General features: G+C 35.8%; 1 protein-coding gene across 4 annotated transcripts in view; it reads right to left on the reverse strand.

Moving 5' to 3' along the window:
- Window positions 1-14,903, reverse strand: part of INTU (inturned planar cell polarity protein) — a 95,339-nt gene that overhangs the window by 42,718 nt on the left and 37,718 nt on the right. For 3 of the 4 annotated variants that reach the window (XM_074396928.1, XM_003927719.4, XM_074396929.1), the window contains exons 4-5: window positions 10,969-11,172; window positions 4,426-4,544 (exon numbers count right to left, since the gene is read on the reverse strand). In XM_074396928.1, the coding sequence (XP_074253029.1) occupies window positions 4,426-4,544; window positions 10,969-11,172 (323 nt within the window). The remainder of the gene's footprint in view (window positions 1-4,425; window positions 4,545-10,968; window positions 11,173-14,903) is intronic. The other variant, XM_074396926.1, reaches the window with a different exon arrangement.

Consider the following 14,903-nt stretch of genomic DNA (forward strand, 5'->3'; position numbering starts at 1 on the left):
ATGGTACTATGTTAGTATGTTCCAAAAAGAGATACAATAATGAACTATGATAATATAGAGAGCATAAGTGTGTGGAATTTTAAATACAAATTATTAAATGAATTTTTTCCACACAGAACCTTACTTTTGTCTTAACACATTTTAAAAATGCCTATACTTTTAGACAAATATTAGACTCTTACAGTATACTAATATTACTACAGTTTAAAAAGTGTTGGCCAGGTGCAGTGGCTCATGCCTGTAATCCCAGCACTTTGGGAGGCTGAGGTGAGCAGATCATGAGGTCAGGAGATCAAGACCATCCTGGCCAACATGGTGAAACCTCCGTGGTGGGCGGATCACGAGGTCAGGAGATAAAGACTATCCTGGCCAACATGGTGAAGCCCCATCTCTACTAAAAATACAAAAATTAGGTGGGCGTGGCAGTGTGCATCTGTAGTGCCCAGCTACTTGGGAGGCTGAGGCAGGAGAATTGCTTGAACCTGGGAGGCAGAAGCTGCAGTGAGCCAGGATCACGCCACTGCACTTTAGCTTGGGCGACAGAGCAAGACTCTGTCTCAAAAAAAAAAAAAAAAAAAAGTATGTATGCAACAAAAGATACACATATTGCTAGGGAACCCCTAAAATAATAATTTTCAGATTCACCATCTTCTCAAAAAAGTTTTTCTAACTGTATTTACTGCTTTCCACATTTAACTCCTCTCTCATAGTTAATAACAAAATTAAATATTAGGTAAAATAACACCTATTCTTTACAGTAGAAAAAATAAAGGCAAGAAAAAAAAAAAAAGCAAGCCCACACAGAGAAACTTAAATTTTCTAATAGGACTGAAAAAGAGGAATGCATCATGAAAACATCATGCTAAATAAAAGAAGCCAGTCACAAATAGTCACACGTTTTATCATTCCATTCAAATGTAATGTCCAGAACAGGGAAATCTATAGGAATGGAAAGTAAATTAGCAGTTGCCCAGGGGTTGGGTTGGTTGAGCTAAAGGGTATAGGATTTCTTCAAGGTGAGAAAAATGCCTTAAAATGGACTTTCATGAGGATTGCGCATATCTGTGAATACACCAAAAACCATTTACTTGTATACTTTTACATTTATTATTTGTATATATTTAAAGCGTTCAAGTGCAGTTTTGATACATAGATATTGCATAGTGGTGAAGTCTGGGCTTTTAGTGTAACCTTCCCCTGAGGAGTGTACATTGTATCTATTAAGTAGTTTCTCATTTCTGACTCCCCTCTTGTCCTTCAAAATCTCCAAAGTCTGTTATTTTACTTTCTACGTCCATGTGTTTACATTATTTAGCTCCCATTTATAAGTGAGAATATGTAATATTTGACTTTGTTTGAGTTGTTTCACTTAATATAATGGCCTCCAGTTCTATCCATGTTGCTGCAAATGACATAGTTTATTCTTTGTTATTTATTCCATTTATTTATTTAATTTATTCAATTTATTTATTTGTTCTTTTCTATTCCATCCATGTATATACATAAACCACATTTTCTTTATCCATTCATCTGTTGATAGATGCTTAGGTTGATTCCATTAGCTTTGTTATTGTGAATAGTACTCATAAATATAAGAGTGCAGATATCTTTTTGATATAATAATTTCTTTTCCTTTGGGTTTATACCCAGTCATGGGATTACTGGATCAAACTGTAGTTCTATTTTCAGTTTTTTGAGAAATCTCCATACTGTTTTCTGGAGAGGTTGTATTCATTTACAACTCCACCAGCACTGTATTAAGCATTCTCTTTTCTCTGCATCATCACCAACATCTGTTATTTTTTGACCTTTTAATATCAGCCATTCTGACTGGTGTAAGATGTTATCTCACTGTGGTTTTAATTTGCATTTCTCTGACGATTAGTGATGTTGAGCATTTTTTCATATGTACGTTATCCATTTGTATGTCTTCTTTGAAAAATGGCTGTTCGTGTCCTTTACCCATTTTTTAATGGGTTATATAGTGTTTTCTTATTGAGTTGTTTGAGTTCCTTATAGATTCTGGATACTAGTGACTTGCCGGATGTGTAGTTTGCAAATATTTTCTCTCATTTTGCAGGCTATCTATTGACTCCGGACTCTTTCTTTTTTTTTTTTTTTTGTGAGACGGAGTTTCGCTCTTGTTACCCAGACTGGAGTGCAATGGCGCGATCTCGGCTCACCGCAACCTCCGCCTCCTGGGTTCAGGCAATTCTCCTGCCTCAGCCTCCTGAGTAGCTGGGATTACAGGCACGTGCCACCATGCCCAGCTGATTTTTTTGTATTTTTTTTTAGTAGAGACGGGGTTTCACCATGTTGACCAGGATGGTCTCGATCTCTCAACCTCGTGATCCACCCGCCTCAGCCTCCCAAAGTGCTGGGATTACAGGCTTGAGCCACCGTGCCCGGCTGACCCCGGACTCTTTCTTTTGCTGTGTAGACACTTTTCAGTTTAATTAAGTCCTATTTATCTATTTTTGTTTTGTTTTGTTGCATTTGCTTTTGAGGTGTTACTCATGAATTAGTTGCCTAAATCAATGTCCAGAAGAGTTTTTCCTATGTTTTCTTCTAGCATTTTTATGGTGTCAGGCCTTATACTTAAGTCTTTAAGCTAACTTGAGTTCATTTTTGTATATGGTGAGAGAGCTGCGTTCAGTTTCATTCTTTTGCATATGGCTATCCAATTTTCCCAGCACCATTTATTGAACAGGGTGTGCTTTCCCCAGTGTATATTTTTGTCAACTTTATCAAAGATCAATTGGCTGTAGGCATGCAGCTTTATTTCTGTGTTCCCTATTCTGTTCCATTGGCCTATGTGTCTGCTTTTATGCCAGCACCATGCTGTTTTGGTTACTATAGCCTTGTAGTAAAATTTGAAGCCAGGTGATATGATCAGGAACCCTTAGGGGTTTGCCACGCCTGGCCAAACTTTGTTCCTTTTGCTGAGGATTGCTTCGACTATTCGGGCTCTTTTTTGGTTCCATACCAATTTTAGGATTACACATACACTTCAAATGGGTGAATTGTATCACTTATGTACTATATCTCAATAAAGATGCTTAAAAAATAAAAAGAGACCTGTAATAAGCTTTTATCAACCCAAATTTATAAACTAAATGGAGCCTCTGGTACCACTGTATTGAAAATAAACGAACATTTTGTAAATACACTATATTAAAGTCACAGAGTTAAACATGACTTTTACTTAGTTAAAAAAGAAAATTCTATTATTTTGCAGATTCTACCTATTTTAAAATCATAAAAAGGTCATTTCTACCTGAATATGGGGGGGAAAAAGTTAAAGCCTAGAAAATCCAACTTGATATTTTCTCAATATTGTGGAGACTGCTGAAATTGGAGATAAAATTTCTTTGTAAGGTCTAAAATTGCTGAACTATTAAGGAAAAAATTCTTTATAATTCTTAGATTTATTATATGAAAAAACAAAACAAAACTAAACTAAACTAAAAGCTTTGAGCCTCTTCCTCCCATAAATTAACTATGGCATTTCAATGTCAGGGCTTAATAAATCAATGGAATGGGTATTTGACTCTATAACTGCCTATATTATGAGTTCTAAATATAAAATTATTTGACATCAATTTTGTTCACCCATCACTGAATAACTACACGGATGACAAATGCATCTGTCCTATCTGCCCAATTTTGGTTTCGCTGTGTTTGCTTTTGAGGTCTTAGTCATGAGTTATTGCCTAGGCCAATGTCCAGAAGTTTTTTTCCTAGGTTTTCCTCTAGCATTTTTATAGTGTCAAGTCCTACTTTTAAGCCTTTAACCTAATTCAAGTTGGATTAAAGGATAAATGAGAGTTAAATAATGTGCACACATGGATGTAGAGTGTGGAATAACAGACATGGGAAATTTTGAAGGGTGGAAGGGCAGGAAAATTCACAGATTCTGAATAGCCCTCTTAAAGAATATTCTGTATTTTTCTATCATTGTTATAAGAACAGAATATGTCCTAACTATATTACCAATTCTGGTTGTTCGGTCATTCGTGCCAATTCTGCTTGCCACAAAGGTGTTGCCTAGCAAGTTAACAATCAGATACAGACATGAAAAAGCTGAGACTCATAATAATGCCATGCTTAAAAAATATACCTTCATGAAGAAATAATAAATATAGTCCCAAGTGTTATTTAAAATGTGCCAAAACACCCAGATTACAGTTGTGTTGAGAATCTACACTTCAAATAGATAACTGGTAGAAATAACTCAGATGAAGTAGAAATCCACAGACTTTCTGCAGATCTAGTATCTACAACGTATAGATATATACGTGTATATACATACATTATAGATACAAGTATATTTGTATAACAGATATTTATTTTAGCACTTTATTTGTCAGGGTGAAATTAAAGAACTTGGAGGAAACAGAATTAAAGCTAAATAAAAATTATTACCTAGTAACTTGTGTCCCAGTTACGTTTTCCAGCATGTCACAGAGTGTGAGAAAAATCCCTCTTACACTTTTAAGTTTCTGAGATGCTTCAGACATTGGATAATGATAAAGAATTTCCTGCTGTTAAATAAAACAAATGATCAAAACACCCAATTTTTCAACCATTTTTTTTTGTCAAGGAAAGTTCAAACTTTGTATTAGAAAAGAACAAAAAATGAATCCTTTTATCTTCAGTGGGAATTTTAGTCAAACACAAGGGGAGAAATATGCTTGTGATTTTAACACATTAACCAGAATTTAAAATACTACACTGGAAAATAAGTTATAGACTGCCAAAATTCGTCACAATAACAAATAAGATACTAAGTAGGATACTGATTAAATTACAATTCATTTCAAACACTGTTTTAAACTTCAATCTCTTTAATGATAATTTATATACTAATATTTTATTATATTTTGTTAATACTATACAGCTATTCTCGTCTTCTGTGGTTACATAGCTACACAGGTACCGCAAGTAACTATTAGGAGTCTTTAAATTTAATTACTTTTACGCTATTTTTTAAAAGACAGTAATAAACATTTTTGGTGAAATAATTAAATCCAAGGCAAGATAGTAATTAAATTTACAAAGTGAGAATACAGAACTAAATTATAATATAGATAAAAAGAAAAAAGTGTCACAATAATATAAAATTGTATCTATCAAATTTGAAACACTGTGCATACCCCAAATGAATCTGAATTCAAACTTTAAAAGAGCACATTTTATTTTAAATCATGGAAAATGCTAGATGTACAAGATAATTCACAAATGCCTTATATTTTTTCTATTTTCAAGAAAAGCGTGTCCCAGGAAACACAGTTTTTACAAAATAAAATGACAAATTTCAAAATCATTATGTGCATTGTTCTAATACTTTCATATAAAGAGATGCACCATTCTGTACCTCACTTTCTGTTGTTACTTAAAGCAACATTTATTTCTCTCACAAGGCAAAACGAAAATGTCAAGATAGAAACCATGAAGAATTCAGAGTGGCTTCCAGTTGCCCTGTTTAATGACTGTATCCATAATTATTAACATTGCCATTATTGAAAACCCAAACTTCTTCTTGTTTTTAATTATACTTTAAGTTCTGGGGTACACGTGCAGATCTCGCAGGATTGTTACATAGCTATACACACGCCATGGTGGTTTGCTGCCTCCATCCCCCCTTCACCTACATTAGGTATTTCTCCTAATGGTATCCCTCACCAACCTCCCCACCCTCCTGCTATCACTCCCCTAGCCTCCCACCCGACAACAGACTCCAGTGTGTGATGTTCCCTTCCCTGTGTCCATGTGTTCTTATTGTTCAACACCCACTTATGAGTGAGAATATGTGACGTTTGGTTGAAAACCCAAACTTCTTAAATAGTATCATCTTTTCTCTGGTTCTCCATCTCTCTAAAGAGTATTATATATCTTTCTGTGGTCTCGATATATAATAAATAATTACATGATATGGTCTTCATGTCTTGCCAACTTTTACATTATGACAAATATAAATAAATTGGACACATCTGCTTTTTATACTTAGTAAGCACATGTAATATATGCAAGTTGCTATAGAATATGCTGGCCATACTCTGCCTAACAACTAAAATTTTATTGCAATAATTCTAGTGTAAAAACAGTTACAAAACATTATTTTATATCTAGAAATTAAGTCAAATTTCTGTTAAGATCTTCTGTTATGTCTACTTCATAGATTTAAATCTTGGCCAATGAACACTTTTATTGTATTTAGCCAAACTACCAGACACTACATTAAAAAAACAAACAAACAAACAAAAACCCATATACTCTTTGACTAGTTTCTTGAAATTTCCAAGCTTATGGTCTTTACAATTCCAAATCTTGTAACCTGAAGAAGATAAGCTTTTATTAAATATGTAACTCACAGAAAACAAAATGACCTTATGACATTTTATTATAAAGTAAGCCATACGAGTTAAAAGAGGTCATTTGAGAAGGTCTCTCTTCCAGTCATTAAAACCTTACTATTAGAGACCTCCTGGCAAGCTCTATGGTTCCTAACCAATTTTAATTAACTGTATTTTTGAGCTCTTAGTAGCATGCATTGGCAGCAGCTTCCACTCTGTTCCAGAAGAAGAAAAAGCTTTCTTAATTACAATGTTGATACGGGGCTGGCAACAGACAGAAACCAGTTTTTTTTGAGAAACGTCTACTTTCCCATGGAAAGAAAGGCCAGGACAACAAAAGGTCTTAGCAGTATTCTACTCCAAAATGTCTTAGAAAGATTCAGAATGTTATCATTCAGAAATTTGTTGTATGTTTTATCTAACAAATGCTTATGTATTTCATTTGTTTTAAAAATATAAAGGAGCAGTACTACACACCAAAAATTAGAATTATTAACTCTAGGTTTGTATGTATTTTTCAGAACCAAGAAAATAACAAAAATGTGTTTAATTAAATTCCTTCTTTGCCATTGTGATTATTCACGGAATTCTGATACATGAAGCAACACAAGGAAATGCGTCTTTTTAGATAAAATAGCTTTAACATTGAGAATACAGACTGGAAGGATTTCAGAAAGAAAGAGCTACCGATTAGTTAAAAACCTTTTAAGTCTCACTTCTGTTCAAAGCATTATGTTTGACTAGATCCTCTGAGAGACCCTTGTGCTGTAAAACTAGGTCTATGGCCGGAACATACTTGTCAAATTGCTGACATGCAAGAAGCAGAGAGGTTTCCAAGGACAACCTTCCAACTGCCTCCATTACTGCACAGCAAGTTAGGGCCTCTGCTGGGAGTTGAGTGGTGGGCAGAAGGACAGAAGCAGGGCTGTCCGTCGGGACACTGAGTACTGGGCTAGGAACAAGGGAGGTGAGCTGAGCCTAGAACCACTGTGTTAAGCCCACACCCTCAATTAAGGCTGAAATAGCATAGGTCAGTGGCAAAATTGTAAGAAAAAAATTATCTCTGCAGGAGAGCACCCCCTCATTAGAACCACAGAACTCCCAAAGATAAAATCAAGCAATAAGTTTAGTCAGAGAACCCCAAGGACATAAGAAGGCAAGCCATTACAAGTAAGAATCCTCTCAGGACTAGAGCCAGTAGCATGGGCAGATATAGAACAGAGAGAAGCTATGTAAGAAATGCTCAAAGTATAGAATCACAAAGATGAGCAAGCAACAAGAGACCACCAGGAATATCATGGCAGATTTGAAATGTTGATCAAATACTTTTCAGAAACTTCTGAAAATAAATATATAATTGTTTAAATAGAAGACACAACGGATAGATTAAACAACAGTTTGGGCATAGAAGAAGCAAAAAGCTGAACCAACACAATAAAAGGCATATTCCTTACAAAGGACTGACAGCAGACTTCTTAACAGCAATAATGGAGGTCAAAAGCAAAGAGATACCATGTTCAAATAGATTAGAGAAAATAACTATTTACATAGGTGGCACAAGCAATCCCATGTATCCACTTGATCTTCTTCCTGGCCACACAGGAAGGCTACATTTCTCACTTCCCTGCATATGGCTAGACCATGTAACTAATCCTACCCAATGGAACATGGGCAAAAATGATGTTACTTCTTTCAAGTCAGGTCTCCAAAATGTCCCATGTGATACTGCCTGCCTTCTCTCTTCTCTCATTGGCCAGTTAGATGCAAAAGATCTAACAGAGGACTCCCACGTCCTTCGGAATAATAAGAACATTAGAAGAATCACTGGAGTCACTGAGCCATAAGACCAGGAATGTTTAAATGAAATGAGAACTAAACTTTCATCATGTGAAGCCACTGAGATATTAGGGTTGTTTGTTATAGCAATTAGCCTACCCAAGTTAATACAATCTAGAATTATTAAGCTACCTTTCAAGAAGAAGTAAAAGAAAACATCATTAGATAAATAACAACAAAAGAACTGATCACACTTTCACTAAAGAAATGTTTAAAATACATGTGTTAAGAAGAAAATAATGATCCAATAAGGACAGTTTCAGATGTAATAAAGAATGATGTATAAAGAAAATATGAGGCATAATTATAAATTTAATCTAGGTATAGCTGTATGAAATATATATTTATAAAAAAACAAATATAAATATATGTAATATATGTTATATTTATACATTTTTTTTTTTTTTTTTTTTTTTTTTTTTGAGACGGAGTTTCGCTCTTGTTACCCAGGCTGGAGTGCAATGGCGCGATCTCGGCTCACCGCAACCTCTGCCTCCTGGGTTCAGGCAATTCTCCTGCCTCAGCCTCCTGAGTAGCTGGGATTATAGGCACGCACCACCATGCCCAGCTAATTTTTTGTATTTTTAGTAGAGACGGGGTTTCACCATGTTGACCAGGTTGGTCTCGATCTCTCGACCTCATGATCCACCCGCCTCGGCCTCCCAAAGTGCTGGGATTACAGGCTTGAGCCACCGCGCCCGGCCTATACATTTTATAATATATAATTTATATATGGTATAAAATATACTTAATTTATAATTTTTTTTTTGAGACAGAGTCTTGCTCTGTTGCCAGGCTGGAGTATGGTGGCCCAATCTTGGCTCACTGCAACCTCTACCTCCCAGGTTCAAGCGATTCTTCTGCCTCAGCCTCCCAAGTAGCTGGGACTATAGGTGTGCACCACCACACCCAGCTAATTTTTGTATTTTTAGTAGAGACGGGGTTTCACCATGTTGGCAAGGATGGTCTGGTCTTGATCTCCTGACCTTTTGATCTGCCCGCCTCAGCCTCCCAAAGTGCTGAGATTACAGGCGTGAGCCACTGTTCCCAGCCCTAATTTATAAATTTTGTGGTGTATAAAACGTAATAATAATAATTAGTAGTAGTAGTATAACTGTGAATGATGGAGAAAAGAGATACTGATAACAATAGCACGTAAGTAAAGAGAAGGGTAACTGAAGCTAAGGTATATTAAGCATTTTGAATTATTTGAAAAGAGGTTAAAATAGTGTTTAGAATCTATAAGGACAAATATCATGATAAAATTTTAAGTGTAATCATTTTAAAAATAGAAAGAGCATATAGCAAGAATAATGATACAAGCAACCAAAAATAGGTAAGGAAATATCACAGAAAAAGCAGTTGCAATAGAAATTTTTAAAGAAGATAGCAGAAATAAATTCAAATATATCAGTAATCTCTATAAATGGACTTACTGAGTTTGTCTGTTAGAAGAGAGAGATTGACAGATTGGAAATAAGCTGTGTGTAAAAGACATGTCAAATACATAAATTCATGAACTGAGAAAAGAAAGAAAAAAATTCAAATACTTATAAAATAAAGCTCTATGATAATGTTAAAAAAGGACTTTAAGACAGAAACAAACTAGGGTAGAGAGGATCATATCATGACGTCAAAAAGTTCAGTTCTCTGGGATGATTTAATAATTCTAAATATTAATTGTTTCAAAATAGATAAAGCAAAAATATTTAGAAAGGGAGGGAAAAATGGACAAATCCTCATCAGAGGGGGTGATATTATGTTTTTCTTAATTATGAATAGGAAAAGCAGACAAGAAATTAATAAAAGATAAAACCGAACAAAACAATTAACAGCCTCAAAACATTGATGTTGAAAGAAAGGGCACAGAATTTGGAAAGCAAAACATTTCAGCTTAAATAGAAATTCTGTCAGTTACTAGCCATGTGAACTTAAACATTTTACTTGTCTTCACTAGAATTATTTCCTTTACCCACAAATAAAAATAACGAATATCTGATACTATGCTAGACAAAAAGTAGTTGTTCAATAAACATTCAAAAGTGAATAAAAAATATGTAAAACACAAAAACTACAACCTATGTAAGAAAGTTAATGCTACATCTTCCTGCATTAAAAGCTATTAATAGCAGGAGAGGATTGATTTTTATTTTTACATCTCTAAGAAATCATATCTCATCTCATCTGACTGAAGCAAGACTTGGTGCAAAACAACTTATGTGGAAATGTGAAAATGTGTGCTGCTTTATGAGGCACGCTCATAATGATATCCTGTCTCCCACCTCATTCTCCACGTCATGGTTTGGCTGCTGTAAGACACTGAAATTGCCTCGTCCATGTAGAAGTTTCCTCTGCAACAGGGCACAGAGGAAATTTTTTGAGGTGATAAAAATGTCCCATATCATGATTGTGATACTGGTTTGTAATATATTTGTCAACACTCATCAAATTGTACACTTAAAATTGTTTAATTTTATTATGTACAATACTTCAATAAAGCATATAAAAAAAGCTACAGAGAACTTAGCTTCTAAGTTAAAAGATATTGCAACAATACCTTCCTCTTATTTTTTCTACTGAAATAACTGAATAATTTTTCATTTTAAAAACATGTGAAGTATGAAATATTCATATCTGTAACAGAGTATTAGTATACAATTTTAAAGTACAACGGTTAATTCTTTTTTGTTTTTCCTTAAATCAAATATACTCACCATTCACTGGGAATACGATAAAAGGTCCTTACTTTTTCCTTTGCACTTTTGAGGACACTCACCTCTTCCTTGGAGGTTTCTGAGTCGAGCTGTAGTGTGAGATACATAATGATATGAGGAGTGTTTAGGCTACTCTGCTGGATACCGTCAACCTCTTCTCCCCAGAGAAGCTTGACTAAATCACTTGTGTTCGACTGTGTCTTTTTCTGTCTTGGTTGGGATGTCTCTTTTTTCACAGCATATGCATTTTCAAATGTCAGTTTTACCTTTAAAAATTAAAACAATGTGTTGATTTTTCAGCAAGGGAAAATCAGCTGCAGTTTTCACAAAGAAGGATCTATGTGTGCACATACACCCAGGTATGTACAGTTTGTATAAAGCATCCTAGAGTGAGGGCTCCTGATGTCAGGTGCTGTGTATTCTATTTATATTTGTATCTCCAGCTCCTCACAGAATGTCTGATATATATTACCACAAATATTTATTGAATAGGAATGTAAAATGTTCTGTATAAAAATTTATTTAATTAAAAATAATCACTGCAGTTTGAATTATTGACTATAAAAATAAGAAAGGCCATCAAAAACCAGAAATTAGTATTATCTGATAGTGCAAAAAGAATAACACCACAATATGAATGCTGACAGCGCCGGGTCATCTGGGAAGATGGAAGAGATTCAGCATTAAGAGTGACTTCACACAACCAAGTTAACTATCTTTCCAAATAAGATGGTATTTCAAATATCCTTATCTCAGGCACTCTTTCTCGTTCTTTAAACAAAGGCCAAGGAGAGTAAACACTGTCAACATGCTGGATCTTAGACCAACATGGCTCTAAGAAGATTATCTATCAATTTTATCAAGACAGTTTTAATTTCATGGCCTGATGTCAAGATTGGTAAGAGTCCAGAATGTGGCCATTTTCCACAGGTACGGAAAGGTAGCCTCTACTTCTCAATTACCTAATGGTTCTGGTACTGGTCTGTGGCCTGGGGTTGGGGACCCCTGGTGTAAGAAGATGCCCTTATCTTTAGGAGATACATGCCCAAGTACTTAGGGATGAAATATTAAAATTACCTATCCTTGAAAAAGGAAATACTTGTCTGGATGCCAGTTGGTCAAAGATAACTTGTTCATTTCAAAGAAGCACCAAAATTGGAGAGCCACACATAGAAGAATGAAACTCTTATTTCTCACTGTACACAAAATTAACTTAAGATGGATTAAAGACTTAAATATAAGACCTGAAACCATAACAATTCTAAAAGAAAATCTACTCTTTGGACACTGGCCTAGGCAAAGAATTTATGACTAAGACTCTGAAAGCAAAATGCAACAAAAATGAAAATAAATAAATGGGACCCAATTAAACTAAAAAAGCTTCTGCAGAGCAAAAAGAAATAATCAACAGAGTAAACAACCTACAGAATGGGAGAAAATAGTTGCAAGCTATGCATCTGACAAAAAACTAATATTCAGAATGTATAAAGAACTCAAACAAATCAGCAAGAAAAAAGTAATCCCACTAAAAAGTGGGCAAATGACTTGAATAGACATTTCTCAAAAGAAGATATGCAAATGAAATACGAAAAAAAATGCTCAACATGACTAATCATCAGGAAAATGCAAGTTAAAACAAAATGAGGTACCACCTTACCTCAGCCATAATGGATATTATTAAAATGTCAAAAAAAAATAGATGGAGCAGACATGGTGAAAGGAATTCTTATGCTCTGCTGGTGGAAATGTAAATTAGTACCACCTCTATGGAAAACAGTATGAAGACTTTTAAAAGATCTAAAAGCAGATCTATTACTAGATATAGCAATCCCACTACTGGGTATCTACCCCAAATTCCTTTATCTAAGAATGAGGATTTAGGAGTATCCAAAAGAAAATATATGGGAGCCTTTGGTGGTGTGCCCTGGAAATGAGAGAACTCCTTGGGGAATTCCTGGGTACAGACTTTGTAATAGACAGATGGGAGCTCTGAAGATTGTCCCCTGGCATTGGACTTTAGGAAGAACTCTGAGTGGAGATGTGTGAGCGGTATGAAAGGGGAGAAATCAGATCAGAGGGAGCATGAGATGAGTCACATCCTAGGGAAGCAGGTGTCACAGAGATGAAGCTGGGTGTCTATGAGAGTTACCTATAAGCAGTGGTGACAAGAAGATGGTTCCTCAAAAAAAAGAAATGCATCTCAGAACAGGGAAGGCATTTTTCCAAGCTGAGATTCTTATAGGTGGAAAGGTCAAAAGATAGGGTGCAACCTACCAAAAATAAAAAAGAGAAATTTTTAAGTCTACTAAAAATAGACTTTAAAATTCACTTATTTTACTTTAGGAAGCAGCAACAACCTAAAATTTAAGATTGGTTTGCTATGCTTGGTGAAAAACAACATACTTGAAAACTAATGTTATGCTTGGCAAACGTCGTTTCTTTTCTGTGGTGCAAGGACCTTTTTGTCTCACCACGACAAAAACTCAAACAAAAACACACACCACAGAACCATCCATTAAAATTCTTTAAGGAACTATTTCAGCCACCATTCCTCTGATTTAAGTAAAGTTGGCTACATAATACAAAGAAAATTCTATTTTAAAAAGACGTTTTTAAAAGCTGACCTGTCAAGTAGCTATAAATGTAAGGAAATCTGGTTGCCTTGATAAAATGGTAAAGGGTGAGACAGATAACCAAATTAAGAGTTAAGTGCTATTTTTAAAAATGGGTTGATATACATAAATATTAGGGATATTACGTGTTTTATAGGGAAAAACTTCTATTAAATGATACCTAACGTCAGTTAGTTTATATGAAGCTTTGTATGAAGGGTTTTCTCTTATTACTCGGTCAGACTTTAACCTGGGACAAGGTTCAGAATCCTTCATGTCCTGTGTCCCTCTTCTTTGTGCAGTTTGCCCAGCCTTTCCTTAGACCCAAGGCCATGCTCTCTATGACTCGTCACTTCCAAAGTCTTGCCACTTTGTCTTTTCTTTCTACTTCAGTCTTTGGCTCATCCTATTTAAAAAGCAGCATCTCTTCCAAACAAAGAAGTCATCTACCAAACAAAGAAATCCTCTGACTCCCCTTTAGCTACCATTCTCTTCACAGATGGGACCTGGAGAGGCTGTCAGAGTCTGAAGCCGCTCCAGAAGCTGCTGAGTCTCTCACCTCTGCCTCAGTCTGCACTGTCTCTCCCATGATTTACACTGCTCTCTGCAAGTCTCATCCTTTCCCCGTTGGCTAACAGCTGGCAGATGCTTTCAATGCTCCTTGGTCAAACTTCTGAGGGAATCGAGTCTGACTCGCTTAGCAGATTCTCTCTCCTCTCTCCTCTTCTCCTCTTGGATCACCTCACTGAGTGACCCAAGACAAAACTTGGAAGGCTTCTTGGAATTCTGTCTCTTTCCTGTAAAAAGTACTGTTCTCTTTCCTTCCTCTATATCCTTTTTTTTCTGAGACGGAGTCTCACTCTGTCTCCTAAGCTGGAGTGCCGTGGTGCGATCTCAGCTCACTGCAACCTCCACTTCCTGGGTTTAAGCGATTCTCTGCCTCAGCTTCCCGAGTAGCTGGGAATTACAGGCGCCCACCACCATGCCCAGCTAATTTTTGTATTTTTGGTACAGACGGGATTTCACCATCTTGGCCAGGCTGGTCTTGAACTCCTGACCTTGTGATCCACCCGCCTCAGCCTCCCAAAGTGCTGGGATTACAGGTGTGAGCCTCCCTGCCCGGCCCCCTCCTTCCTCTGTATCTTAATCTAATCTCTTCCTCCTCCATCCCTGTCGAACACCTTTGCTCTGGCCTTTATCACCTCTCTTCTGAACTACTGCAAACCCAGCCACCTTGTTTCCTGACCTCCAATCTTGCATATGTCTCCAGAGTCATATAGTCCTAAAACGGAAATCTGGTCATATAAGTCCTCCACTTTAAAATGTTGATATACATTGCTTACTTCTGGGTTCTGAGAATAGAGATTTACAAATATTTTTAAAAT

Source organism: Saimiri boliviensis, chromosome 3, assembly GCF_048565385.1.
Source record: "Saimiri boliviensis isolate mSaiBol1 chromosome 3, mSaiBol1.pri, whole genome shotgun sequence".
NCBI lineage: Eukaryota > Metazoa > Chordata > Mammalia > Primates > Cebidae > Saimiri > Saimiri boliviensis.